The sequence below is a fragment of the Aptenodytes patagonicus genome, unplaced genomic scaffold, assembly GCF_965638725.1.
Source record: "Aptenodytes patagonicus unplaced genomic scaffold, bAptPat1.pri.cur scaffold_503, whole genome shotgun sequence".
NCBI classification, from domain to species: Eukaryota; Metazoa; Chordata; class Aves; order Sphenisciformes; family Spheniscidae; genus Aptenodytes; species Aptenodytes patagonicus.
The window spans coordinates 2,530-30,000 of record NW_027472403.1 but is presented as its reverse complement, the minus strand read 5'-3'; the positions used below and the strand labels follow the sequence as shown (position 1 = coordinate 30,000).

Below are 27,471 nucleotides of genomic sequence, written 5' to 3'. Positions count from 1 at the left end.
AGGACTCTCAGGGCTCCCCGTCAGGGCGGGGTGACATCATTAGAGAGCAGTCAGGGTTCCCCGCCAGGGTTGTGACATCACGCAGGACTCTCAGGGCTCCCCGCCAGGGCGGTGACATCATCGCGCCCCCACGTGGGGTAGGGGTGGGGTTATGACATCACGGGGGAGCCCACGGGGGCAGGGAGCGGGTCCCAGCGATACCGGAGTCTCCCTCTCCTTCCCCCCCCCCCCCCCCCCCCCCCTCGGATGCTGACATCGGTGGCGGGCTGTGACATCACGGGGGGGGGGGGGGGAACGGGACGGACGCGAGGGGCGCCCTATGATGTCACTGGCGGCCCCGCCCCGCCCCTCCCCCCAGGCATGGCGGCGGAGGAGGGGAAGCTCTTCGTGGGGGGGCTCAACTTCGACACAGACGAGCAGGGGCTGGAGCAGCACTTCAGCTCCTTCGGGCCCATCGCCGAGGGTGAGGCACCCCCCCAACGCCCCCCCCCCCCCCCCCCCCCCCCGGGGGGGGTCCCCCCCAAACCACCTGGCACCCCTCCCCGAAACCCCCGGGACCCCCAAGTACCCCCGAGGACCCCCAAACCCCATGTGACCCCCAAAATCCCCTGGGACTCCCCAAGCACACACACCCCCCCCCCAGGGGACCCCCAAGTACCCACGAGGACCCCAAAATCCCCTGGGACTCCCCAAGCCCCCCCCCCCCCGGGGACCCCCAAGTACCCCCGAGGACCCCCAAAATCCCCTGGGACCCCCAAGCCCCCCCCCCCCCCGGGACCCCAAGTACCCCCGAGGACCCCCCAAAACCCCCATGTGACCCCCAAAATCCCCTGGGACTCCCCAAGCCCCCCCCCCCCCGGGGACCCCCAAGTACCCCCGAGGACCCCCAAAAATCCCCTGGGACTCCCCAAGCCCCCCCCCCCCCGGGGACCCCCAAGTACCCACGAGGACCCCCCAAAACCCCCATGTGACTCCCCAAGCCCCCCCCCCCCCCCCAGGGACCCCCAAGTACCCATGAGGACCCCCAAAATGCCCTGGGACTCCCCAAGCCCCCCCCCCCCGGGACCCCCAAGTACCCCCGAGGACCCCCAAACCCCCATGTGACCCCCAAAATCCCCTGGGACTCCCCAAGCCCCCCCCCCCCAGGGACCCCCAAGTACCCATGAGGACCCCCAAAACCCCCATGTGACTCCCCAAGCCCCCCCCCCCAGGGACCCCCAAGTACCCCCGAGGACCCCCCAAAATGCCTCCTGGACTCCCCAAGCACCCCCCCCAGCCCGGGGACCCCAAGTACCCATGAGGACCCCCAAAACCCCCATGTGACCCCCAAAATGCCCTGGGACTCCCCAAGCCCCCCCCCCCCCCCCAGGGACCCCCAAGTACCCCCGAGGACCCCCAAAACCCCCATGTGACCCCCAAAATGCCCTGGGACTCCCCAAGCCCCCCCCCCCGGGGACCCCCAAGTACCCATGAGGACCCCCAAACCCCCCATGTGACTCCCCAAGCCCCCCCCCCAGGGACCCCCAAGTACCCCGAGGACCCCCAAACCCCCCCATGTGACCCCCAAAATCCCCTGGGACTCCCCAAGCCCCCCCCCCAGGGACCCCCAAGTACCCCCGAGGACCCCCAAACCCCCCCATGTGACCCCCAAAATGCCCTGGGACTCCCCAAGCCCCCCCCTCCGGGACCCCCAAGTACCCCCGAGGACCCCCAAAACCCCCATGTGACCCCCAAAACCCCCATGTGACTCCCCAAGCCCCCCCCCCAGGGCCCCCCAAGTACCCCCGAGGACCCCCAAAATGCCCTGGGACTCCCCAAGCCCCCCCCCAGGGACCCCCAAGTACCCCCGAGGACCCCCAAAACCCCCATGTGACCCCCAAAATCCCCTGGGACTCCCCAAGCCCCCCCCCCGGGGACCCCCAAGTACCCACGAGGACCCCCAAAACCCCCATGTGACCCCCAAAATCCCCTGGGACTCCCCAAGCACCCCCCCCCAGGGACCCCCAAGTACCCACGAGGACCCCCAAACCCCCCATGTGACCCCCAAAATTCCCCTGGGACTCCCCAAGCACCCCCCCCCCGGGGACCCCCCAGTACCCCCGAGGACCCCCAAAACCCCCATGTGACCCCCAAAATCCCCTGGGACTCCCCAAGCCCCCCCCGGGGACCCCCAACCCCCCTGGGACACCCCCAAATCCCCCCCGCCGGGGACCCCCAGCCCCAGGTATTGGGGACCCCCATGGGGCTGCTGGGGAGGGGGAGGACATTGGGGGGGGGCCTGACCCCCCCACTGGGGACCTTGGGTTTGGGGTGACACCCATGGGTGGGGGTCCCGGGCAGTCCCCATCTCCCCTGGGACCCCATTGTGGGGGGGTACACCCATGGGTGGGGGTCCCCATGTCCCCTGGGACCCCATTTTTGGGGGGTACACCCATGGGTGGGGGTCCCCATCTCCCCTGGGACCCCATTGTGGGGGGTACACCCATGGGTGGGGGTCCCCATCTCCCCTGGGACCCCATTTTGGGGGGGTACACCCATGGGTGGGGATCCCCATCTCCCCTGGGACCCCATTGTGGGGGGGTACACCCACGGGTGGGGGTCCCCATCTCCCCTGGGACCCCATTGTGGGGGGGGTACACCCATGGGTGGGGGTCCCCATCTCCCCTGGGACCCCATTTTGGGGGGGTACACCCACGGGTGGGGGTCCCCATCTCCCCTGGGACCCCATTGTGGGGGGGGTACACCCATGGGTGGGGGTCCCCATCTCCCCTGGGACCCCATTGTGGGGGGGTCCACCCGTGGGTGGGGGTCCCCATCTCCCCTGGGACCCCATTGTGGGGGGGTACACCCATGGGTGGGGGTCCCCATCTCCCCTGGGACCCCATTTTGGGGGGGTTACACCCATGGGTGGGGATCCCCATCTCCCCTGGGACCCCATTGCGGGGGGATACACCCATGGGTGGGGGTCCCCATCTCCCCTGGGACCCCATTGTGGGGGGGTCCACCCGTGGGTGGGGGTCCCCATCTCCCCTGGGACCCCATTGTGGGGGGGTACACCCATGGGTGGGGATCCCCATCTCCCCTGGGACCCCATTTAGGGGGGGTACACCCATGGGTGGGGGTCCCCATCTCCCCTGGGACCCCATTGTGGGGGGGTCCACCCATGGGTGGGGATCCCCATCTCCCCTGGGACCCCATTGTGGGGGGGGTACACCCATGGGTGGGGATCCCCATCTCCCCTGGGACCCCATTGTGGGGGGGTCCACCCGTGGGTGGGGGTCCCCATCTCCCCTGGGACCCCATTTAGGGGGGGTACACCCATGGGTGGGGGTCCCCATCTCCCCTGGGACCCCATTTTGGGGGGGTACACCCATGGGTGGGGATCCCCATCTCCCCTGGGACCCCATTGCGGGGGGATACACCCATGGGTGGGGATCCCCATCTCCCCTGGGACCCCATTGCGGGGGGATACACCCATGGGTGGGGGTCCCCATCTCCCCTGGGACCCCATTGTGGGGGGGGTCCACCCATGGGTGGGGATCCCCATCTCCCCTGGGACCCCATTTTTGGGGGGTACACCCGTGGGTGGGGATCCCCATCTCCCCTGGGACCCCATTGTGGGGGGGGTACACCCATGGGTGGGGGTCCCCATCTCCCCTGGGACCCCATTGTGGGGGGATACACCCATGGGTGGGGGTCCCCATCTCCCCTGGGACCCCATTGTGGGGGGGTACACCCATGGGTGGGGGGTCCCCGCCCCCCTGACCCCCCCCCCCCCCCGCAGTGGTGGTGGTGAAGGACCGGGAGACCCAACGTTCCCGCGGCTTCGGCTTCGTCACCTTCACCAACCCCGAACACGCCAGCGACGCCATGAGGGCCATGAACGGCGAGGTGGGGGGGGGGGGGGCCTTGGGGGGGTCCCTAAGGGGGTCTGGGGGACCCTTGGGGGTCCCTAAGGGGGTGTGGGGCACCCATAAGGGGACCTGGGGGGCACTTGGGTGTCCCTAATGAGGTCTGGGGCCATTTGGGGGTGCCTGATGGGGTCTGGGGGGGCCTTAAGGGAGTCTGGCGGGAGCCTAAGGGGATCTGGGGGGCGTTTGGGGGGCCCTAAGGGGGTCTAGAGGTCACTTGGGGGGTCTGGGGGCATTTGGGGGTCCCCAAGAGGGTCTTGGGGGTCTCTAAGGGGGTCTGGGGGGCAGTTGGGGAGCCCTAAGGGGACCTGGGAGGTCCTTAAGGGGGTCTGGGGGGCATTTGGGGGGCTGTAAGGGTGTCTAGCGGGTCCCTTGGGGGGTCTGGGGGCATTTGGGGGTCCCCAAGAGGGTCTTGGGGGTGTCTAAGGGGGTCTGGGGGGCATTTGGGGGGCCCTAAGGGGACCTGGGGGGTCCTTAAGGGGGTCTGGGGGGCATTTGGGGGGCTGTAAGGGTGTCTAGCGGGTCCCTTGGGGGTCTGGGGGCATTTGGGGGTCCCCAAGAGGGTCTTGGGGGTGTCTAAGGGGGTCTGGGGGGCATTTGGGGGGCCCTAAGGGGACCTGGGGGGTCCTTAAGGGGGTCTGGGGGGCATTTGGGGGGCTGTAAGGGCGTCTAGCGGGTCCCTTGGGGGGTCTGGGGGCATTTGGGGGTCCCCAAGAGGGTCTTGGGGGTGTCTAAGGGGGTCTGGGGGGCATTTGGGGGGCCCTAAGGGGACCTGGGGGGTCCCTAAGGGGGTCTGGGGGGCATTTGGGGGGCTGTAAGGGTGTCTAGCGGGTCCCTTGGGGGGTCTGGGGGCATTTGGGGGTCCCCAAGAGGGTCTTGGGGGTCTCTAAGGGGGTCTGGGGGGCATTTGGGGGGCCCTAATGGGACCTGGTGGGTCCTTAAGGGGGTCTGGGGGGCATTTGGGGGGCTGTAAGGGTGTCTAGCGGGTCCCTTGGGGGGTCTGGGGGCATTTGGGGGTCCCCAAGAGGGTCTTGGGGGTGTCTAAGGGGGTCTGAGGAGCACTTGAGGATCCCCGGGGGGTGGGGGGGGGGCAAGTGGGGGTCGCTAAGGGGGTCTGGGGCAGTTGGGAGGCACTTGGAGGGGGCTGGGGGGGGCTGAGCCTGGTTTTAGGGGAGATGAGGGGGTCCCAAGAGGGGTCAAGGGTCCGGGGTGACCCCAACGTTGTGTCTCTCCCCCCCAGTCCCTGGACGGGCGGCAGATCCGGGTGGATCACGCCGGGAAATCCCCCCGTGGCGCCCGGGGGGGCTACGGAGGGGGCCGGGCCCGGGGACGAGGCTACGCTCGAGGTACTGGAGGGGTTTTGGGGTGCTCGGGGGGGGGTCCTGGAGAGGTTTGGGGGGGGCCTGTGGGGACACTTAAGGGGTTTGGGGGGGGCTTTGAGGGTCTTTTGGGGGGGTTGGAATGGCTTTTGGGGGGTCTAGGAGGGTCTTGAGGGGGGTCATAGAGTACCTGGGGAGATTTGGGGGGGACTTAGGGTGTTTGGGGGGGGCTTTGGGGGTGACCTGGGGGGTGTAGGGGCGTCCTTGGGCGGGGCAGTTAGGGGTTTGGGGGTTTCTGGGGGTTTTTGGGGGGGCTTGGAAGGATTGAGGGGGGCTAGGGAGGGTATTTGGGCACTTGAGGCCTTTTGGGGGAACCCTTAGGGGGTTTGGGGGGGGTTTCTATGGGGTTTGGGGGTATTTGGGGGGGCTGAAGGGGATTTGGGGGGGTCCCGGGGGGTGTAAGGGGGTCTTTGGGGGAGTAATGGGGGTCCTGGGGGGTTTTGGGGGGGCACTTAAGGGGTTTGAGGGAGCTTTGAGAGGGTGTTTGGGGTTTGGGGTTTTTTGGGGGGCTGGAGGAGATTTGGGGGGGTAATTGGGTGCTTGGGGGGCACTGGGGGGGCTGGGGGCTTTGGGGGGCCCCTGGGGATTTGGGGGGGCCCTGGGGTGTCTTGGGGGAGTCCTCATGTCACCCCACCCCTAAATTTTGGGGTCCTCCCCAGGAGGAGGCGACCGGGGCTACGGGGGCCGCTACGAGGGGCGCAGCGGGGGGGGCTACGGGGGCTCCCGCGACTACGGCGGCCGGTGAGGAGGGTGGGGGCACCCATGGGTGCTGGGGGAGGGGCTGTGGGTGCTGGGGGGGGGGGTGTCTTTTGGGTGCTGGGGGGGCCCGTGGCTGCTGAGGGGGGGTGCCCTGTGGGTGCTGGGGGGCCATGGCTGCTGAGGGGGGCTCCTGGGTGTTGAGGGGGAACCAACGGCTTTTGGGGGGGGTCTTGAGGAACTTGGGGGGGATCTATGGGTATGGGGGGAGCCCATGGGTGCTGGGGGGGGCACCCATGGGTGCTGACATGCCCCCCCTTCTCCGCCCCCAGGAACCAGGGGGGCTACGGCGAGCGCTTCCCCTCTGCTTCTTACCGGGACAACTACGACAACTGAGGTAGGGGCACGGCGGGGGGGACGGAGGACGACACCCCCCAAAAATGGGGGGGGGGGGACACCCTGGGCACCCCACACACACCCTTACACAGCCGGAGCCCCCCCATAAACCCCCCCGTGCCCAAAGGAGGGGGCGACCCCCCCCCCCCATTTTAGGGGGGCTATGGCGTCCCCTGACCCCCCCCAAGTTATTTCGAGGGAGTCCCACAGTCGGTCCAGCCCCCCGTTTTGCAAAGGCTGGGGGGGGTCACTGCTCCCCCCCGAAATTATTCTACGGTTCTCCCCCTACGTCCCCCATTTTGGGGGGCTGTTGGGATCCCTGAGGCCCCCCCCCAAGCCCCCATTTTGGGGTCCCTGACACCCCCCCCCGATTATTTTGGTGGTGGTTTTGGGGTTCTCCCTCCCCATGTTCCCCATTTTGGGGGGGGGGGGGGCTGAGAGTCCCTGAGCCCCCAAAAACCCCCATTTTGGGGGGGCTACGGTACGGTGGGCTCTGACCCTCAAATTATTTGGGGCATAGTTTTGGGTTCCCCCCCCTGTCCCCCATCTTGGGGGGGGGGGGGGGGCGTTGGGGTCCCTGAGCCCTCCAAACCCCCATTTTGGGGGGGTCACTGCCCCCCCAAGTTATTTTGGAGTTCCCCCCTCATATCCCCCATTTTGGGGGGGGTGGGGTCCAGGAGCCCCCCCAAACCCCCATTTTAGGGGGGGGGCTGTCTCTGAGTGCCCCCCTGCCCCCCGCTGATCTCCTTCTCATCCCCAGCTTGGACCCTCGGTGCTGGATTTCGGGGGGGCCCCCGGACCCCCCCGGGGTGGGGGAGACACACTGTCCCCTCCCCCGCCCTGGGCCATGGATGGACGCCGAGGGGGGAGGGGGACGTGGGGGGGTGGGGGGGGGACCCCCCAATGTGTACTTCTCCAGGTCCTATTAAAGGTCAGCCGCCCCCCCCCAGGGTCACGTCTCATGCCTGGTCTTCTCTGGGGGGTTCCTGCTCCGAGGTGGCATCTCCAGGGGCTTCAGTCCCCAGGGGGTGGCCCTGGTCCACCGTGGGTCCTCCGCGGTTGGGTTGCAGCCGCCCTCGGGTGTCCTTGCTCCACCGTGGGTCCTCCAGGGACTTCGTGGTGGTGCTGTTCCACCGTGGGTTGCCCACGGGCTGCGGTTCTCCTGGGACGTCCTGCTGCACCGTGGGTTCTCCAGGGGTTTCGGTCCCTCTTGGGTGCCCGTGCTCCACCATGGGTTCTCCGTGGTTGGGTTGCAGCCCCTCTTGAGCGATCCCGCTCCCTCGTGTGTTCTCCGGGGGCTGCAGTCTCCATCGGGTGTCCCTGCTCCACCACGGGTCGTCCTTTATCCCTGAGGACGCTTTCCCAGGAGGTCGCCTCCACGAGTCCCTTAAAGAACTGCCCTGAGGTCTTGACCCTGGAGCTGCCCCGTATCCCTCAAGCTCAGGAGTTCCACCAGGCCGTGATCGTGGCACCACCAACCTTGACCTCGCCAAGAAGTTCCTCTGCGTTGGTGAGCTTTGGAGCTCCACCCCACAAGTTTGTTAGGTTGAAGAGCGATCCACCAAGTCAACCGGTCAACCAGCGAAGGTTCTCCTTCATCTTCTAGACTGGTAGATCCCACCTCAGCCCAATCATCTGGACTCCTTGAAGAACATCCGTGATTGGCCATTCGTGGGATGCCGTGGTGAGGACACCAGCCACGAAGCCAGAGGTTGATCTCCGGGACGTGTCCACCTCTGCCCAAGCCTCTATCCTTGACGGCCAAGACAGGGGAGAAGGTCGCTAGGGTCCCTGTCCCCTCCACTTGGGTCCCCGTCACCTCCCCAGGGTTCCCAAGTCCTCCTTGATCTCACCCAGCTTCTTCTTCTCCATGTCCCACCGCCACTGGGGGCTCTGCGCTTTGTCCCTGCCCTGCCCCTGTCACCGGGGTGACGCGGGGTGACACAAGAGGTCCCCAGTGCCGGCAGGTCACCATGGGGTGGCCGTGAGGTGCTGGCAGAGGACGGGGACAGGAGCCCAGCGCTGTCCTCAGCTCCGCCTGTGTCGCCAGGTGGGGTGACGGGGCTGTTCCCCACCCCACGGCATGCTGGGGGCTGTGGTCCCCACCCATGTCCCCGGTCACCCACGTGTCATGGCGGTCGTGTGTCGTCCCCCCCCCCCCATGTCACCCCGTGACACCTGTGGCACCCGCGTCACCCAGGTGTCACCCCGTGTTTCACACTGTCACCCCACACGTCACCCTTTTGGCCCTCGTGGCACCCGTGTGGCACCCGCTCGGTGGCATGGGGTGATGCGGGGTGACGTGGGACACGCCGGAAGATCCCGGGGGGGGGGGGTGGCACAGGCTGACAAGGGACAGACTTTCCAAGTTTTGGCTTCCAAAGCCTCATTTTAGGCTCCAAAGTGGCATTTTTAGGCTCCAACCAGGCGTTTTTGGGGTCCAAGCCGCGTCTTGCGCGGCCAAACCCTCGTTTTTATGATCCAAACCCCCCTTTTGGGGCCCGAATCCTCATTTTATGGTCCAAAGCCTCATCTGTAGAGCCCAAAGCTGGGATCCTGGGGACGGGAGCCTCCTTTTTAGGGCCGAACTCCTCATTTCTAGGGGCCAAACCTGTCTTTAATTACCTTTTTTTGGAGGACCCCCAGTTTCATTTTTAGGGCCTAAACCCTCATTTTTAGGGCCGCGAGCCTCGTTTTCAGCTCCAAAGCTACATTTTTAGCGTCCAAAGCCTCGTTTTTACTTGCCAAAGTCTTAGGTTTTGGCTTCCAAAGCCGCCTTTTGGAATCGTAAAATGGTTTGGGTTGGAAGACACCTTGAAGACCGACTAGTTGGTCTTCAACTCTGTACCAGAACTAGCGTGGCCAGCGGGAGTAGGGAAGTGATCGCCGCCCTGTACTCGGCACTGGTGAGGCCGCACCTCGAATACTGTGTTCAGGTTTGGGCCCCTCACTCCAAGAAGGACGTTGAGGTGCTGGAGCGTGTCCAGAGAAGGGCAACGAGGCTGGTGAGGGGTCTGGAGAACAAGTCTGATGAGGAGCGGCTGAGGGAACTGGGGTTGTTCGGCCTGGAGAAAAGGAGGCTGAGGGGAGACCTCATCGCTCTCTACAACCACCTGAAAGGAGGTTGTAGCGAGGTGGGGGTCGGTCTCTTCTCCCAAGGAACAAGCGATAGGACGAGAGGAAATGGCCTCAAGTTGCGCCAGGGGAGGTTTAGATTGGACGTGAGGAAAAATTTCTTTGCTGAAAGAGTGGTGAAACATTGGAACAGGCTGCCCAGGGAAGTGGTGGAGTCCCCATCCCTGGAGGTATTTAAAAGACGAGTAGATGAGGCGCTTAGGGACATGGTTTAGTGGCCGTGGTGGTGTTGGGTCGACGGTTGGACTCGATGATCTTAGAGGTCTTTTCCAACCTCAATGATTCTGTGATTCTAGTTCCAACCCCCCCCCTGCCCGCGGGCAGGGACATCTTCAACTAGACCAGGTTGCTCAGAGCCCCGTCCAACCTGACCTTGACCGCTTCCCGGGAGGGGGCATCCACCACCTCTCTGGGCAACCTCTTCCAGTGCCTCACCGCCCTCAGCGTGAAGAATTTCTTCCGTATAGCTGATCTAAATCTTCCCTCTTCCAGTTTTAAACCGTTACCCCCTCGTCCTGTCACAGCGCTCCCTGACAAAGAGTCCCTCCCCACCTCTCCTGTAGGCCCCCTTCGAGGGCTGGAAGGGCCGCTGTAAGGTCTCCCCGGAGCCCTCTCGTTCTTCTCCAGGCCGAACAACCCCAACTCGGTCCATGCCAAGGGTGCGGGGAGCCTCCTTCGCAGTTTTCCTTGCAGTTCCTGTACCCGAGCTGCTGGTCTCCAGGTAGGTTCACCACCACCCCACCTCCTCACGTCCTCCCCCTGGCCGCGTGGATTTCATCCGGGCCTTTTGGATACCTGGTCGTCACCCAGGTTGTTGCAGATCACCTCCACCACGGCTGATGCCACGTCTCTCCCTCAACGGTGCTCCGTTGGCTTTGGGAATTTGCAAGATCTTCCTCCACCTGTCCTTCACGCTCGACGGGAGTCGCCTCCAGAGGCTGAGGACTCGCTGCCCCTTTCCCGATCCCTTTGCCAACGGGATCCCTCTCTTCTCCCTGAGGGGGGGCTGCGTAATACCGAGCCGTGTTCGGTGGGTGCTGGCCGGGCCCCGGCACGCTCTGGTAAGTTGTGCCTCTCTGGAAGAGTCCGGTCGTCTTTTTTTTTTTCCCGACCGTTCGATCACTTCATCGGGAATCCCGCGCTTGTTCGGGAGGGAAGTTCCAGACCGACGGAAGCGAGAAGTTCTCTAGAGACCCGCCCGTATTCTCCCGCGCGCCGTGCCGCCCGTCACCACGCTCTCGCGCAGCCTGGGTCGTATTCCTAAATCGCTTGTTAACCTTAACGCAAAACTGAAACAGTATTCCCGAGAAAATACCTGACAGAAGTACCTGAACGACCCGGGGATGTTCAAGGTACCGGAAAGTTACTGTAATGGAGGAGGAGACGTCGTAGAAGAAGGTGGCGGCGCTGCCGTTCTGTATTTCCTCCGTAAAAAAACAACAAACCTCTCGGAGGAAGGGGCTGTACTTTGCTAACGGTCGCCACGAAGCGGTACCCGAAGTACGGTCAGGGCTGCGGGACGAAGCTGAAACACCCGGCTGAGCTCCAGGTCAGCGTTGCAGTAAACGGAACCTCCCCGGCGAAACGTCGCCGGTCGCTGCGGAGCCCAGCGAACGGCGAAAACCGGCGCCGACCTCTAACCTGTACAGCGAGAAGAAAAAAAAGAAAGAGCGCGATGCGGATCGGTATCGCGAACAGATGAGTCAATATCGTGACCGGCAACTGTTGATAGATAACGATCGCTGTAAACGCCTCCTAATGCGCTCTGGTGAGATCTGTTGTTCTCTCAAACCCTTCGTGCCCCATGTCGGGCACCGAAAGGACTCTCGTGGGGATGGGGACGGACGGACGGACGGACGGACGGACTGGAAGGGTAAAAGCGAGAGAAAGGCGGTGTCATAATTAAAAAGGAATGAAATACAAAAAAGCAAGGAAGTAAAACAACAAAGAGAGGAAAAGAAAGCCCAAGAAAAACAAGCGACGCAAAGGAAAACCGTTGCTCCCCGCCGGCCGACTGATGCCCAGCCAGCGGCCCCCTCGCCAACCTTCACCCCCCCCCCCCCCCCCCCAAGTTTTATTGCTGAGCGTGATGTCACATGGTGCGGGATATCCCTCTGGTCAGTTGGGGTCGGCTGGCCTGGCCGTGCCCCCCCCCCCCCCCCCAAAAAAAAAGCTTCTTGCCCACCCCCTGCTCGCTGGTGGGGTGAGGAACAGAGAAGCCCCTTGATGCAGCGCGAGCATTTTTTTGGCGAAAGCTGAAACGTCTTGTGTTTCATCAGGACGGTTTTGGTCACAAATCCAAACGGCAGCACCGCACGGGCTGCTCTGAAGAAATTTAACTCCGTCCCGGTCAAAACCAGTTTAGCCTTTGGGTACGGAGCGCCTCCTCCCAGGGCGCATCTCCGGCCTCGTGTCGCCTGAGCAGCCTGCCTCTCCACGTGTCTCCTCGGGAGCTTCCCCTCAACAACCCCACGCAGCGCTACAGGCTGGGGGAAGAGCGGCTGGAAAGCTGCCCGGCGGAAAAGGACCTGGGGGTGCTGGTCGACAGCCGGCTGAACGTGAGCCGGCAGCGTGCCCGGGCGGCCGAGAAGGCCGATGGCATCCTGGCCTGTATCCGAAATGGTGTGGCCAGCAGGAGTAAGGGAGCGATCGCGCCCCTGTACTCGGCCCTGGTGAGGCCGCACCTCGAATACTGTGTTCAGGTTTGGGCCCCTCACTACAAGAAGGACGTCGAGGTGCTGGAGCGTGTCCAGAGAAGGGCAACGAGGCTGGTGAGGGGTCTGGAGAACAAGTCTGATGAGGAGCGGCTGAGGGAACTGGGCTTGTTTAGCCTGGAGAAAAGGAGGCTGAGGGGAGACCTCATCGCTCTCTACAACTACCTGACAGGAGGTTGTAGCGAGGTGGGGGTCGGTCTCTTCTCCCAAGGAACAAGCGATAGGACGAGAGGAGACGGCCTCAAGTTGCGGCAGGGGAGGTTTAGATTGGATGTGAGGAAAAATTTCTGTACTGAAAGAGTGGTTAAACATTGGAACAGGCTGCCCAGGGAAGTGGTGGAGTCCCCATCCCTGGAGGTATTTAAAAGACGAGTAGATGAGGCGCTGAGGGACATGGTTTAGTGGCCGTGGTGGTGTTGGGTCGACGGTTGGACTCGATGATCTTAGAGGTCTTTTCCAACCTCAATGATTCTGTGATTCTATGAAAAGTAAAGGTTGCACGCATCTTTCAGAAATGTCCAGAGAATGAGCTGGGGAGCTAAAGGCTGCTCGCCTCATATTGAGATGGGGAACGTGTCCCAGAGCATGTCCTCTCGGATTGCATTTCGGGGTGCCTGAAAGAGAAGGTGACTGAAGCCTCCACAAGGGACTGGGGGATGTGAGCCAGGACCGACAGGAGCCTTTCTGGAGCAGGAGCTGGTGGACAGACAGGGGAGGCCGGGGCATCTCAGTGGAGACAACCCATTTCTCTCCTTGGACTAGAAAGGCAATTGCACCCGAGGTGTCCTACACCGTAGCAGGTCACTCTCATCCCTGTCTTCACCTGCAATGGAGTCACACGTAACTTACCCTCCATCGAATGACAAATGAGGGGATCTGCGTGTTGCAGAGTCCACTTGAAGATGCTCCTGAGCCCCTGACGTTTTGGGAGCAGTGCCGCTTCAGCTCGTCAAGAGAGAGCATTTCATTCCCTCTGCCTCTTCGCTTGCCTCTGGGAATGGAGGGAGCTTGTGACTCCAACGTGTGACTCGCTGTGTGCAGAGAGCGACTACGGACGGAGTCCGGGGCAGGGAGAGTTTTGGGGGGCCTTGGGATGATCTGTGCCTGACACAACAATGGGTTTGCGATTAGCCTAAGGCCGTCCAGAATGGAACGTGAACTTCGGTGGAGGTAACGTGGACTCACCACACAGCTGAGGAAGGTCTTTTGTTTATTGAACTCTGCCTCCCTTTGGGTTTTCTTTGTTGGCAATTGAGAAACATCCTTCCGTGTCAGCTCCTTTTCCCGGTAAAGCAGGTGGGAATTGGTGCCCAGGAGCGGAAACATGCAGCTACAGACTTCAGTGGGGAAAGCTCAGGTTGGAACAGGCTGCTCTAAGTCCTAGTTGCCTGGTGAGAGAAATGGTGGGTTTCAGACAAAAGACTGTCCGTAGAGGGTCTGACAGAAAGGGTCTGGACTTCCATATTCGGGCTCCATTAGGAGACGTTCAGGATCAATATTGGCTGGAGATTGCTGATGTCACTTAATGCGTGTAAGAAGAAAAATAAAGAAAAAATTTAAAAAAAGAAGGGATCCTAACTTGTTCTTCTTTAGTATTGAAATCTATTGGCTTCTGGAATCTCTCAAAAGAACCCCATAAGAACTGAGGAATTAAGGAACACTATGCACAGACACTTGGCTTGTTGGGGCGTTTTGCATGTTAATGAGCCCTCTAGCGGCAAGATCCTGCAGGTCCTGGAAGATTGAAGAACCCTCTAGAGAAGTAAAAGTCAGCAGCAAAACTCCACGTCTCTGAGGGTGCTGCAGGCCCCGCTGATGTCCATCGCCGGAGAGACCGTGGAGGGCATGACCAGAGAAGATTCCCGTCCCTGGGGACTGGTGAAGCAGAAAGTCAGAAGCACTGGTCACAGGTGGAAAAGCCAATGTGGAGGTGGCTCTGAAAGCCTTTGATGCATTTCCTCAATCAAGAGAGCAAAGGCCTGAGCCCTGTCCCCTGGGAAAGGGGATTCTTCCCTCACGGGAGTCTCGGGGCTTTTCCTGGGGGCGGTGAGAGGTGGGGGTGTGCAATGCTGAGTGCAGGACAGCGGTCGGACACCTCCCAGCCTCTGTGGAGGTCAGGAGGCAACAAGGCACTGGGAACATAAGGAACTGCTGTCCTCTCATGGACCCCACTGGAAGAAGCAGCAGCCACAGCCGAGAGGACAAGGATCTCAGTTCTGTTGGGGGGCTGTCCCAGCCCCACCAAGGCCCTTGCTTGTCCCCACCCCAGGCTGTCCTACACTCTCCTATACCTGTGCCTGCTTCCTTGAAACCTTTAACCACCCCCTTGGTTCCCTGCCTCACTCTGAGCCGGGATCTCCCAAGCTTTACTGGTGTCCCTCTGTCCTCACTGGTTGTGCCTTCAAAGACAAAGTTTTCTGAGGATTTGCCAGTGCCTGTGAGTTCCCAAGAACTCCCCCAGCTTCTTCCAAAGCCCTCCTAATGCTCCCCGAGCACCCAGGATGTCCTAGCCCCCAGACTTGCTTGAGTCTTCGCTCCATCTGCCGGCACTGACCTGCACAACCTCCTTCTTCTGCTGCCTTGAATTAAAAAATCAACCTATTTCAGTTCAGCATCACACCCCACCACCACTTACCCGCGCTATTTCAGGTCTTCTTCCTACCCTTAGCACACTCATTGCTACACATATACCGCTCCCTCACCTGCACTCCCACGTGTCTCACAAATCCTTCCCTCTTCCCCTGCACTGACAGAACCTCATCCCAGGAGGTCTGGGCTTCCTCCAGGCTCACGGATGGTTCCTGAGCTCCGTCCCAGCGTGGGGACTGAAGGAGAAAAAGAGGGCAAGGTCCTTCCCGCCATATTCCCGGGACGAACGTTCTCTGCGTCTCCTCTGCCAACAGCCACCAACTGCCTTCCCTTTCTGGGCTCTGACATGGTTGTGAGGATTTGCTAAAGCCAGCAGCCATCACTTGGCTTCTCACTGATGAGCCCCGACTCTCTCTCCCAGACCTCCACGCGGGCAAGCACTGCTGCTCAAGGCCGCTTACGCTTCAGAAGAGGCTTTGGATCTGCCTGGTGCTTATCAACTACCTTCCTGGCGCCCTCCAGCGCTCATGGTGAGCTTTCTTGTCCATAGCAGGGCCTTCATGACCATCTTTTATGAAATCATTCTCCTTTTATGATCTTCTGTGCAGAAAGAGCAGTCACAGGAAGGCATCAAACACCCCAGAAGGGCTGCCAAGTGAAGTGCCAGTAAGAACCAGGTGAGCAACGCCCACGGCTGCGGCTTCCTTGCAGGGAGTCCCTCCTCAGAAGGGGAGCCGGCCTCTGCCAGCCTGGCGAGGGAAATCAGCAGTGGCCATGCCACCTGGGAACACAAAGGGTGTCTTTTGCAAGACCGCCCTTCATCTGAACCGCTTTAGATCTGTACTTTGGGATTGGGTAGCATGCTGTATATTGCAAATACTGATCTAATTGGCATTGCCCTAAGCGGCTGCCACAGGTGCCCACTGCTCCACTGCCAGTATTTATGTTTAGGCAGATTAATGCCTTTGTTGTTGTTGATGTTGTTGCAGATACTGGTATTCTTGGGGAAATCGCACCAACTCTTGAAGGGTAATGGAAGGATTACCATCTTAGTGGCCCTCCGGTGAAGTGGCTCCTCTTTGCCGCTGTCTCACTGTCGTTGCCCAGGGTCTAAACCTGGACAAGCGTTCTGGATGTGGTGTCAAAAGCGCTGAGCAGAGGGGGATAATCGCTTCTTCTGGCTGTGGTCCTGCTCAAAGAGCCCAGGATCCTCTGCTGGGTCATGTTTTGCCTAATGAAACTCAAGGACCACCAGAGCCTTTTCCACAGAGCTGCTCCCCAGCCACGCAGCCCCTGGCCTCTGTCGCTGCAGCCTGTAATCCCCCCGCTCAGTCCTCGGCTCTTTTTAGAAGAGGTATGCAAGATTTGCCTCTTGCTTTCTCCGGTCATGATGACCTTCCAAAATGTACCAGAGCGGCCCTGCTATGACGTCGGCCTGGTCTCTCAACACCCTTGGATTCATCCCATATCAGCCAATGGACTATTAAGGGTTGACCTTGCCTAAGTAAACCTGGACTTGATCTCCATCCACTGCTGGATTTCGCCTCAGGTTCTGCCTTTTAGGCACACGGAACTGGGAGACCTTGCTGGTGAAGACAAAGGCCCAGAGGACCTCACACCTATCTACACCTACTCTTACTAAAGGCAGCAGTGGCCACACATGAGCTGCATTCCTTCTTTAACTGTTCCTGAAGTAGTAACAGCTCATCCTTGGGCCCTTGAACTCCCTTGCAAGTATCAATTCTACGGGAGCTCTGGCTGACTAAAAACCAACCGTATTTCTGAATTCCTCCTTTGTTTCAATCCTTGCATCCACCTCTTGTGCGCTTCCTTTTTTCTGTGGAGCTTCCCCATGAGTTCCCTGTTTCCCCAAGCTTCTCTCTTGATATCTCTGCTTGCTTTCCTGGCTCTTGGTACGCACACTCTCGTACCTGAAAGGCACTGTCCTCGAAGACCAGCTGTACTGAGCTCTGCTGCTCTTCTGTGCTGCTCATATGGGATCCCCCACTTAAAGTCAGAAGACAAGGCCAAAGTCTCCCCTCTGAGGTCTAGAATCTGCACTCTTCAATTCTCCTTCCCCGTGGGAGGTGAGACCCCAATCTTTTATGGTCACAACAGTCAAGACTGACGCTGGTTTTCACATCCATGTCCAGCTCTTCCTTCTTTGAGAGTAACAGATGCAGACGAGTGTCACGATTTTTGGCCAACCTGGCAGCTGTGCTATGAAGCCCTGTGTCCCAAGCTGGGTCCCAAGCCCCTCCAGAAACCTCCAGGACTCTTTGCACGCTGTTGTGGTCTCCTTCCAGGGAATACCAGGGTAATTCAAGTCTGCAAGGGGACTTCAATGTGTTCTCTGTCTCCCACCACAATGGCACCCTTACCAGTCTCTCCTCTGACCCTCACCCACAAGGGCTCACCCAATTTCTTCATCCCAGAGAGGAGCTGAACACATCTAAGCACCTCCTTCACACCCAGGACACCTCCCTCCTGATCCTTCCGGCCTGTCTCTCCTGGTGATCCTGTACCCACCCATCACAGCACCCCAATCCTGTGAGCTGTCCCAACACGCCTCAGCTGTTATTCCCCCCCAAGTGGAAGGAAGAGATTGCACGCAGAGCTCCAGCTCCTCCTGGCTGTGCCCCAGGGCATGGGTGCATGTCTGGGCTGCAGCACCTCAGCTGTGGCACGTGTGGGCTGGGACCAGACATGGAATGGGGAAACCTGCTATGAGGTGCCCAAGACCTCAAGCGTGCAAAGGCTTTGCTTCAGGGCAGAGACATGGTGGAGTGGAGAGCAGATGGCAATGTGAAGAAGAAATGAGGTGCCCACAAAGAAGGCAAAGCCTGCTGTCTGCAAGGCCAAAGAGGAACAGAGCTGAGCTGTGCAGTCCGAGCAGGAGAGGGGTTTGCTGTCTGTGGTGTCTCTGCAGCCTCTGAGGGCTTGTGCTGGAGGTGAAGCTGATCTCAGGAAGGAAGAGATGATGTTGAGAGTGTCCTTGAGTGTGGACATCTTGTGATACCGGCACGATGAAAACCATTGGCCTGATCCACGACTGTGACATCGAGGGGATGGTTAAACGATGGGGGAGAGAAGAACTGGCAGAGATTGAGAGGGAAGGCACACGAGTGGGGACCCTGGTGTGATGTGCTTGGCATTCACGCACTGCCCAGCATCTACCGGATAGAGAAGGGACAGACCTTACGTCGCTGCAGCGGTGGGATTCGGTCATTGGCCCAAAGGCCCCGAATCTCTCTGAGATGCCCTGGGTGGTGCCTGTCACACAACTAGTCTGAATGGGGATGGGGTTCTTGTACAGGACCTGTGCTGTCCATGTCAGCTGCATGCAGTCGTGCTGGAGCGCCCTGGCATCTCACAGAGCGCTACAGGCCTGTGTTTGGAGATTCAATTCAGATTCAGGTGCCCTGAATTAGTTGAGACAATGAGAGTGCAAGGGATGCACTTGATAAAAACTGCCATTCTACTGGAAGGACATGTAGAAAATGGAGCTGATGGAGAAGAGAAAGAGAGAGGCTTAGCTCTCCCCATGGCACGTGACTCCATTTGGTCAGCTGAATACCCCTCTAGGCTGCCCAGGACACAAGGAACATCTCCAGGTTCAGGTGTCCTACATGTGGGCATCCGATGTCATTCCACCTGGCACAGTTCATTTCCCAGCAGCCCCCAAGAAGATGCCCCCAGATCCTGCCCTGTCTCTCAGCATTGCTCCCCTAGAGCTTGCAGTCACCTGCACACATCTTAGACCACCCCCTGAACCTCAGATGGCACCAGGTGCTGGGGTCTGAGCAGCTCCCTCCTGCTCTCCAGCTCCATTCTTGCCATGGGAGCTGAGAGAAGGAGCTGACATGCAGGTGCCGATTTTGTGCACAGATGAACTGATGCAAGAGGAATCCCACCTCCTGTGGGTTGTGGTCTGCATGGGAGGGAGATGAGACCCCTTCTAGCCCCGGGACTACAGACCCAGGATGAGATGCCTCCATTGAGTCTGATGAATCCCTTCCCTCAGCAGGGGTAAAGGAGATCCCTCCCTGTCACTGTCTGGGTGTCCTGCCTGATGATGAGACAAGAAAAAGGGATTATAGGACCCAACTCTGTCTTTGGTAAGAGAACTGACAGACCTGGAAATAAGTGTCTCTCTGCCCAGCTGAGGGAGGGAACATCAGTGATTCCTTCAGCCTGTTTCACAGCAGGTTCCCTGGAGCCCCAGGGACACCTCCTGGGAGCCCAGAGGAGGCAGGGAAAGTGCTGCCCTGGGCTGGTCCTCTGCTGCTGAGCTGGGCTGGGCTCCTGGGAAGGAGGGAGCTCATGGCAAGCGGGCAGCGCTGCCGAGAGCCAGCTCTGCCCAGGAGCAGCTCCTCTGCAAAGCGCAGCAGGGCTGAGGGCACTGCCTGCAGGCACCGAGGGGAGAGGAGCGAGGCAGGGAGAGAGAAGGCAGCGTGGAGTGGGAGGAGAGCTGAGTGTCCACTGTGGGAGAAATGTTCACAGCCCTTGACACAGTAAGTCTCTGGCTGCAGGGCAACACAGCTGCGGTTCCTGGAGAGATCTCCTAAAGCTGGCACATGACCACAGCTTATGGAATCTGTCAGGAGGACTCTCAGTGTTTCTCTAGCGTAGAGGAGGAGGATGTGTTCCAGAGCTGGGCTTCCCTGCTGCCCTTTCAGAGGGACAGGGCATGAGGTTTCCCTTCTCCCAGGGAGGGCTGCAGGGCTGTGAAGGTGGGTGTGCAGCCAGGGGTGCCCAGGGCTGTCCTTCCGAGCAGGGTCCCTGCGCCCCAGGGGGCTGTGTGCCAGGGCAAGGGACTCTGCCGCCTGCCAGGGTCAGCACTCGGCCTGCCCGGGGAACTCCCCACTGAGCTGCAGGGAGAAGCTGTGGGTGGAAGGAGCGACCCCCAGCAGGGCAGGGTCCTTCTGCTGCTGGGAGGGTGCTGTGTGGGTCAGGGCTGCTCACAGCTTCAGCTCACTCCCAGAATATTTCCGATAGGAGGTTTCAAGGAGAAGGTCAAGACAAGGGTTACTCTAAAGATAAGGAACTTCCCCGAGTCTGTGTGTTCAGTTTCCTACTCTTGGGGAACGGGAGGGGATCAATGATAAAGGAGTTGTGAACTTTGACAAGTCTCTGGGACTCCTGAGCTGTAACTTTGAGTGATCAGTACATCTTCCCGGAGTCTCCTAATGCGTTTTCAGCCACTCCTGTGCCTCTGGACAGAAGCAGCCTCACCTCTGCTGGACCCATCAGGCTTTTAGTCTGACCTGTCCTTTTTTCGACCTGCAAAGAGGAACATGTGCCCAGCCAGTGCCCTGCAAACAGGCAGGTTTCCGTAGGGCTAAGGTGAGCGCACAGGGGCTGGGCTGGGGTCTGTGAGCACGGACAGGGAAAGACCTGGCACAGGGAAGCAGCTCCCCGGAGGAGAATCTCCAGGCAGCAGGGATATGATCAGGGAATGAGAGGAAACTCAAACCAGAAATGCTGTGGGAGGGAGAATTCAGAAAACTCTGTATCATCCCCGCCAGTGCAGACCCCTTCCTCTGAGCAAGCCCCCTTGCCTCCTCTCCCACCCAGCAAAGCCTCTGCCCTCAGGGCCGTGGGGTCCAAGGCGTGAAGCACCTCCTGCGCAGCCAGAGCTCCAGCAGAGCCGTGGTGCAGCTCTCCAGCCACGCGTCCATTTTCCTCTGCAGAGCACGGGGGCTGAGAGCAGCTGCCCGACAATGTTGGTGTCTGGGAGGCGGCGTGCACAGCCGGGTAAGGGTAACGCTGCCCTGAGTGCCCGGCTGCCTCTGCCCTGGCCTCTCTCAGCCAGACCCTCGCTGTGTCTTTGCTTGTTTCTCCACTTGCCTGTGTTACTGTTATTTCATTCTTGCTGTCAGGCTCTGTGGGGAGGTGGAGTTTCAGCTGCAGAGTCACACACTGATCTTGTTGGGCCATTCATGCAGGTGTGTCCATGAGAACAAGTGTCCCAGCTTTCCTCTCACCTGTGGGGCTGTGGGCAATGCAGGCTGTGGGGCTGGGGCATGAGTCAGTTTTCTCTTACTGAGATGCCAACATCAGGACACTTGGCTATCTCCTTGGGGGGTCCTTCCAAGCTGTGAGCTGCCCTCCAGGATGCAAACCTGTCCCATAGCACCTTTGTGTTCTCTGAAAGCCCCACGCAGAAACGCAGAGACTCTGTGACTGAGGAAATGCTGTTGGGTTGGTGAAATGAGCCATGTGTGTCCTTGGCTGGAAGGGGTGTGCTGAGACCTTGAGGAAGGGTGAGACATTTAGAGGTCTGCACTGGAGCCCTCTGCTCTCGGCAGTGTCTGGATGCACAACATACCATGAGAGTGTGGATCGCCCTCCCTCTCATGAAGGTGCAAGCCCAAGGCAGGTGGGAACAAGCCAGAGGGACAAACCAGCTCCCCTCCCTCCACCCTAAGCCACAGGCAATCCTCTGGCCTCGCAGGACTCGCTCTCTTCTTCTTCTCCTTGAGTGCGGCAGAAATGCTGAGGGTTTCTGACATCCAAGAACAATGCCCAGGGGAGATGGGGGGAGCTGTAAAAAACCCCAAGCCTCTGCAACTGCCTTCTGGCGTCTCAGTCCCTCGGCACTGGGAGTGCCGATGCTGACAGGCCCTTCTGCGTTAGGAGCTGTTTCATGTGACAAAGTCAAACACCAGGACTGGCCCCTGCCCGCTCTCTTCCCATGAACCCCCTGCTGCAGAGCAGGGCTGACTCCTCGGCAGCCAGCAGGCAGAGGCCCTGCTCCTCACGGCACCTTCAGCCAGCACCGACCAGAGCTCCAGCCACGGAGCTGAGGAAGGTCTCCTGGAAAAGGACAAGGGGGTGTGTGCAGCAGGGCCAGAGTCGATGGGAAATGGCTTTGATTTTGCTTAGAGAAGTCTCTGCTAACTGGTTGTGTTTTCCTCCTTGGACAGGTCCCCCTGCCCAGAGGGACCAGATGTCCAACAGCAGCTCCATCACCCAGTTCCTCCTCCTGGCATTCACAGACACGCGGGAGCTGCAGCTCTTGACCTTCTGGCTCTTCCTGGGCATCTACCTGGCTGCCCTCCTGGGCAACGGCCTCATCATCACCGCCGTAGCCTGCGACCACCGCCTCCACACCCCCATGTACGTCTTCCTCCTCAACCTCACCCTCCTTGACATGGGCTCCATCTCCACCACTCTGCCCAAAGCCATGGCCAATTCCCTCTGGGACAACAGGGCCATCTCCTACCCAGGGTGTGCTGCCCAGCTCTTTCTGTTTGCCTTTTTTATCTCAGCTGAATTTTATCTTCTCACCGTCATGGCCTACGACCGCTACGTTGCCATCTGCAAACCCCTGCACTACGGGACCCTGCTGGGCAGCAGAGCTTGTGCCCATGTGGCAGCAGCTGCCTGGGGCAGTGGGTTTCTCCACGCTGTGCTGCACACGGCCAATACATTTTCCATACCCACCTGCAAGGGCAATGCCCTGGACCAGTTCTTCTGTGAAATCCCCCAGATCCTCAAGCTCTCCTGCTCAGACTCCTACCTCAGGGAGGTTGGGCTTCTCGTGGTTAGTGCCTGTTTAGTCTCCGGGTGTTTTGTTTTCCTTGTGGTGTCCTATGTGCAGATCTTCAGGGCCGTGCTGAGGCTCCCCTCTGCGCAGGGACGGCACAAAGCCTTTTCCACGTGCCTCCCTCACCTGGCCGTGGTTTCCCTGTTTCTCAGCACTGCAGCATTTGCCCAGGTAAAGCCCCCCCCCCCCTCCATCTCCTCCCCATCCCTGGACCTGGTGGTGTCGTTTCTGTACTCGGTGGTGCCTCCAGCAGTGAACCCCCTCATCTACAGCATGAGGAACCAGGAGCTCAAGGATGCCCTGAGAAAACTGGCGCAATGGACGCTGTTTCACCGACAATAATCTGCCTCCCCTTCTCTCCACATTTCCCAGCGTTTCTCTTAGGCCAGGAATCTGCTGTTTTCCCTTCTGATAATAGTGCTTAGAGATAATTTTCTGGGTTTATACTGCTTCTCTTGAGGCTTGATCCTGTCGTGTCTGACCCTTGCACAGCACTGTGTCATATGTGACCTGTCCACATGCAGCTCTTCAGTAAAGGGGTATCTCCCAGGTCCGGTGCCTGAAGGCTGAGCTCTTTCTCCAAAGCTGCTGCCAAGAAAATGTCCAAGGAACTTCTATTTTAAAGACTCTTTTCTCCTGGTGTTCTCCCTGTGATTGGAGTTAAGCTCCTGGTATGATTGTGTTCCATCGGACCGAAAGCTCTGGTTTTCAAAGCTCTCTTCTTCGTACGCAATGGCAGTGGAGATGGTGCATGGGCTCCCAGTTACCTCCTCAGGCTGCTTCACGTATGACAGGATGGATGGGAGAGAGTAGTCTCTCTGGAAATGAATTTGGAGGGCTCAGGAGAGGACGGGGACTCTCCACATGCCCTGGGGGGGGTGGAATGAATGGAGACTCAGAAGGTGAAACACCCTCAACGGTGAAGTCCCCCAAAAGTAAAGTACTAAATCAACATATCCACAAACGAGGACTCTGCAGTGCCGTGGGAGTCAGTGGGGACCCAGGAGGCAGAGGGAAGGAGACTGGAGAGATGCGGGAGCTGCCTGAGGAGCCCCAGGGCTCTCGTGCTGTCCTGGGGAGCGGGGCTGATGGGGGTAGAGAAGGGGGCAAATGCCGTCAGAGTTGGGGATAACCTAGAATATGAATGCAGCGGAGCGAGAGGTTGACCGGCCTCTATTTCCTCGTGCCCTTGGGGCCAGCATCAGCCCTGGGGCTGGTGGGGAGGCTGACCCCCCCCCCCCGCCCCCTCTCTGCCCTCCAGGAGCTGCTGCACCCTTCAGTGGGCTGGGGCTGCGGTTGAGTGCCCAGAGCTCTGCAGCACCCTGCGATGGACCCTGCCGTGGGGTGAGGGGGGCGGAGAGATCTGGGGAGGGGCTGGGCTGGGCCCAAAAAGGCCTGGAAGAGGAAATGCTACCGTAGAGCTAATGCGTGTGAGTGTGCAGGGTGGGGGGCACCCAGCAGGCTGCTCACGGTGCAGAGCCAGGCGTCGTGGTGAAGGAAGCAAGGCACCGAAGGTGCAGAAGAGAGAGGCCCGGTCTGTGCCATGTTCCCTGGACATCCCGAGGAAGCTTCCTCTGGGAAATTGTCCCAGACCAGCCCCGCACGCCAGCCATTTCCATCTCTGCCGTAGGTCATGGGTCAAGGTAAAGACAGGGAGATCACTTGATTACTGTCACAGGCAGAGAAGACATGACATTTATTGCCAATTGCAATAATTTGGATAGTGAGACATGATTACAAACATACTCAAGACCACTGCCTCACCCCACTCCTTTTTCCCAGGCTGAGATTACTCCTTCATTCCCAATTCTTTTATCCAACCCGACCTTAAAAGGCGCAGGGCGGGTGGGAAATGGGGGGTTTCCATCAGTGCCTAACAGTTCATCTCTGTCACTCCTTCCTCCCCATACTTCTCCTCTGCTCCAGCGTGGCTCCTCTCCACAGGATCCCCCTCTATTTGCGGTCAATGCTACGTGTCGTTCACTTCTTTCTGTCTCGCTTTCCTCCTTTATACTCATAGAGTCACAGAAATGTTGAGGTTGGAAGGGACCTCTGGACTTTCCCTTTGGGAACCCATCTTAAATTAAAGTCCTGTGGAACTAATTTGATAGCCTTCTATGATAACGTCCCCTGCCTGGTGGATGAAGGGAAGGTGGTGGATGTAGTTCTTCTGGATTGTAGTAAGGCTTTTCATGTTGTCCCTCACAGCATCCTCTGGACAAGTTGTCCAGCTGTGGGATGAGCGGGTTCCCGGTGCGTTGGGTGAAGAACCGGCTGGAGGGCAGGGCTCAAAGGGTTGTAGTGAGTGGGGCTACATCTGGCTGGCGACCGGTCACCAGCGGTGTTCCTCGGGGCTCAGTCCTAGGGCCAGCTCTGTTCAATATATTTGTCAATGATCTGGACGCAGGAGTTGAACGCACCATTAGCACGTTTCCTACTGATACCAAACTGGGAGGTGCTGTTGACCGTCTTGAGGGACAAGAGGCCTTGCAGAGGGGTCTAGATAGACTGGAGCATTGGACCCCCGTCACAGTACAAACTTGATCCCCTCTCAGTACAGACTGGGCCCCCTCCCAGTACAGACTGGATCTCTTTAACCACTCCCAGTACAGACTGGGACCCGTCCCAGTACAAATTGGATCCCCTGATTGCCTCCCGGTACAGACTAGGGCCCATCCCTGTCCAAAATGGATTACCTACCCCCTCCCAGTACAGACTGGGCCCCATCCCAGTTCAAAATTGATACCCTGATCCCCTCCCAGTACAGATTGGGCTCCATCTGAGTCCAGACTGGATCCCTGGTCCCCTCTCAGTAACGACTCGGCCCCCTCCCAATATAAACGGGATCCACTGGCCCCCTCCCAGTACAGACTGGGTCCCATCCCAGTACAATATGGAACCCCTAGCTCCCTCCCAGAACAGACTTGGCACTATCCCAGAACAAACTGCATCCCATTAACCCCTCCCAGTACAGACTGGGCCCCGTCCCAGTACAAACTGGATCCCCTGGCCCCTTCCCAGTACAGACTGGGCCCCGTCCCACTCCAAACTCGATTCCCTGATCCCCTCCCAGTAAAGACTGGCCCCCATCCCAACAGAAATTGGATTCCCTGATCCCATCCCGGTACAGACTGGGACTCTTCCCAGTTCAAACAGGATCTCTTTAACCTCTCTCAGTACAGACTGGGCCCCATCCCACTATAAACTGGATCCCTTTAACCCCTCCCAGAACAGACTTGGCCCCCTGTTGGTTTTTAACCCGGCAGGCAGCTAAACACCGCACAGCCGTTCGCCCCCTCCCCGCCCCCTCCCGGTGGGATGGGGGGAAGAATTGGGAAAAAAAAAAAGTAAAATTCATGGGCTGAGATAAAGAAGGGAAAATAATAATAATAATAATAATAATAATAATAATAATAATGAGAAAAGAATATACAAAATAAGTTATGCACAGTACAATCGCTCACCACCCATTGACTGATGCCCAACCAGTTCCCGAGCAGCGGTCACCCCTCCCCCAGCTAACCCCCCCCCCCCAGTTTATTTACTGAGCATGACGTCGTATGGTATGGAATAGCCCTTTGTCCACTTTGGGTCAGCTGTCCTGGCTGTGCCCCCTCCTATCTTCTCGCGTAAGAGGCTGAAAAGCCCTTGACTAGAGTAAGCACTAATTAGCAACAACTAAAACATCGGTGTGTTATCAACATTATTCTCATCCTGAATCCAAAACACAGCACTGTACCAGCTACGAGAAATTAAATTAACTCCATCCCAAGCCTAAACCAGGACGGTATCCACCCCTTCTTCTACACCATCTCTGTCATGCCCAGGTGGATGAAGTGGCTAGTCTGGCAATACGAAGAAAGTCTCTCTTCCTCCCTACGGGCCTGCATCTCGGCTGTGGAGAAACTGTCCCTGAAGGGTCAGCAAATCACAGAGGACAGGTCCCACTCTCCACCTGTACAGACCAGTGTCTCAGCCATTTAGGAGTCAGCGTCCCTCTGCTCAAGAGAGAGGATATAGCGGGTACACACCGCGGGCCACCCTGTGGTTTTACCTGCGTGACCACGCAGAGGACATGAGGAAGTGGGATGGGAAACCTACCGCAGCCCTAGGGGCACGGGTACGTGAATTGCAAGGGAAAACAATCACAGAAAGAGGTTCTTCCAGGAAAATTGCTGCTCCAGTTTCCAGCGGGCAGTTCCCCAGAGAGAGTAGAAGGGCTGATCTTACTCCTGATCTTAATGAAGAAACTTCTGACTCGTATGTACAAGAAATGAGAAATGAGTACTGTGATGAGGATTAGAGGGGCCCTGCCTCCAGCCAGGGGGAGGAAAGGGACAACCGAGTTTACTGGACTGTGTGGATTTGGCGGCCTGGCACATCAGACCCACAGGAGTTTAAGGCTCTAGTGGACATCAGTGCATGGCTTAATGCCATCAAGCTGTATAGGGGCAGAACCCATCTGTATTTCTGGGGTAACGGGGGGATCCCAACAGCTAACTGTATTGGAAGCCGAAGTAAGTCTAACTGGGAATGAGTGGCAGAAGCACCCCATTGTGACTGGCCCAGATGCTCCGTGCGTCCTTGGCATAGACTACCTCAGGAGAGGGTATTTCAAGGACCCAAAAGGGTACCGGTGGGCTTTTGGTATAGCTGCCTTGGAAACGGAGGAAATTAAACCACTGTCCACCTTGCCTGGTCTCTCGGAGGACCCCTCTGTTGTGGGGTTGCTGAGGGTCGAAGACCAACAGGTGCCAATCGCTACCACCATGGTGCACTGGCGGCAATATCGCACCAACCGAGACTCCTTGATTCCCATTCATGAGCTGATTCATCGACTGGTATAGAATATATAGAATATATAGAATATACCATCAGATGGTATAGAATAAGGGGTGGATATTGTCCTGGTTTCGGCAGGGATAGAGTTAATTTCTTTTCTAGTAGCTGGTACAGTGTTTTGGATTTAGGATGAGAACAAAGTTGATAAGGCACCGATGTTTTAGTTGTTGCTAGGTAATGCTTACACTAGCCAAGGACTTTTTAGTTTCCCATGCTCCACCGACTGAGAAGGCTGGAGGTGCACAAGAAGCTGGGAG

At 59.1% G+C, this 27,471-nt stretch overlaps 2 protein-coding genes across 8 annotated transcripts; both read left to right on the top strand.

The window, feature by feature from the left end:
• The first annotated feature begins 331 nt into the window (after positions 1 to 331).
• On the top strand, positions 332 to 11,426 carry RBM3 (RNA binding motif protein 3). 6 transcript variants are annotated; one of them, XR_012997848.1, is made up of 7 exons: positions 332 to 463; positions 3,785 to 3,891; positions 5,152 to 5,257; positions 5,950 to 6,031; positions 6,319 to 6,383; positions 7,989 to 8,160; positions 10,010 to 11,426. XR_012997848.1 is itself a non-coding variant. In XM_076364052.1 (6 exons), the coding sequence occupies exons 1-5, from the start codon at positions 361 to 363 to the stop codon at positions 8,028 to 8,030; spliced, it is 423 nt and encodes a 140-aa protein (XP_076220167.1). In that variant the 5' UTR covers positions 332 to 360; the 3' UTR covers positions 8,031 to 8,066; positions 10,010 to 11,426. The 6 variants fall into 6 exon arrangements, 4 of the variants coding, with proteins under 4 accessions (XP_076220167.1, XP_076220166.1, XP_076220165.1 ...); XR_012997849.1 differs by lacking the exon at positions 5,950 to 6,031; XM_076364052.1 differs by lacking the exon at positions 5,950 to 6,031 and having other exon boundaries at positions 7,989 to 8,066.
• LOC143173935 (olfactory receptor 14C36-like) lies at positions 8,075 to 22,923 on the top strand. 2 transcript variants are annotated; one of them, XM_076364048.1, is made up of 2 exons: positions 8,075 to 8,093; positions 21,750 to 22,923. In XM_076364048.1, exon 2 carries the CDS (start codon positions 21,773 to 21,775, stop codon positions 22,712 to 22,714), a length of 942 nt encoding a protein of 313 aa, XP_076220163.1. In that variant the 5' UTR covers positions 8,075 to 8,093; positions 21,750 to 21,772; the 3' UTR covers positions 22,715 to 22,923. The 2 variants fall into 2 exon arrangements, with proteins under 2 accessions (XP_076220163.1, XP_076220162.1); XM_076364047.1 differs by lacking the exon at positions 8,075 to 8,093 and adding an exon at positions 18,139 to 18,938.
• Positions 22,924 to 27,471: the final 4,548 nt, after the last annotated feature.

Coding starts and splice junctions, on each gene's coding strand:
- RBM3 (XM_076364049.1), top strand. CDS start 361: ATGGCGGCGGAGGAGGGGAAGCTCTTCGTGGGGGGGCTCAACTTCGAC. Junction 464..3,784: donor CTTCGGGCCCATCGCCGAGG/GTGAGGCACCCC, acceptor CCCCCCCCGCAG/TGGTGGTGGTGAAGGACCGG. Junction 5,258..6,318: donor GGGACGAGGCTACGCTCGAG/GTACTGGAGGGG, acceptor CTCCGCCCCCAG/GAACCAGGGGGGCTACGGCG.
- LOC143173935 (XM_076364047.1), top strand. CDS start 18,893: ATGATGAGACAAGAAAAAGGGATTATAGGACCCAACTCTGTCTTTG. Junction 18,939..21,749: donor AGGACCCAACTCTGTCTTTG/GTAAGAGAACTG, acceptor CTCCTTGGACAG/GTCCCCCTGCCCAGAGGGAC.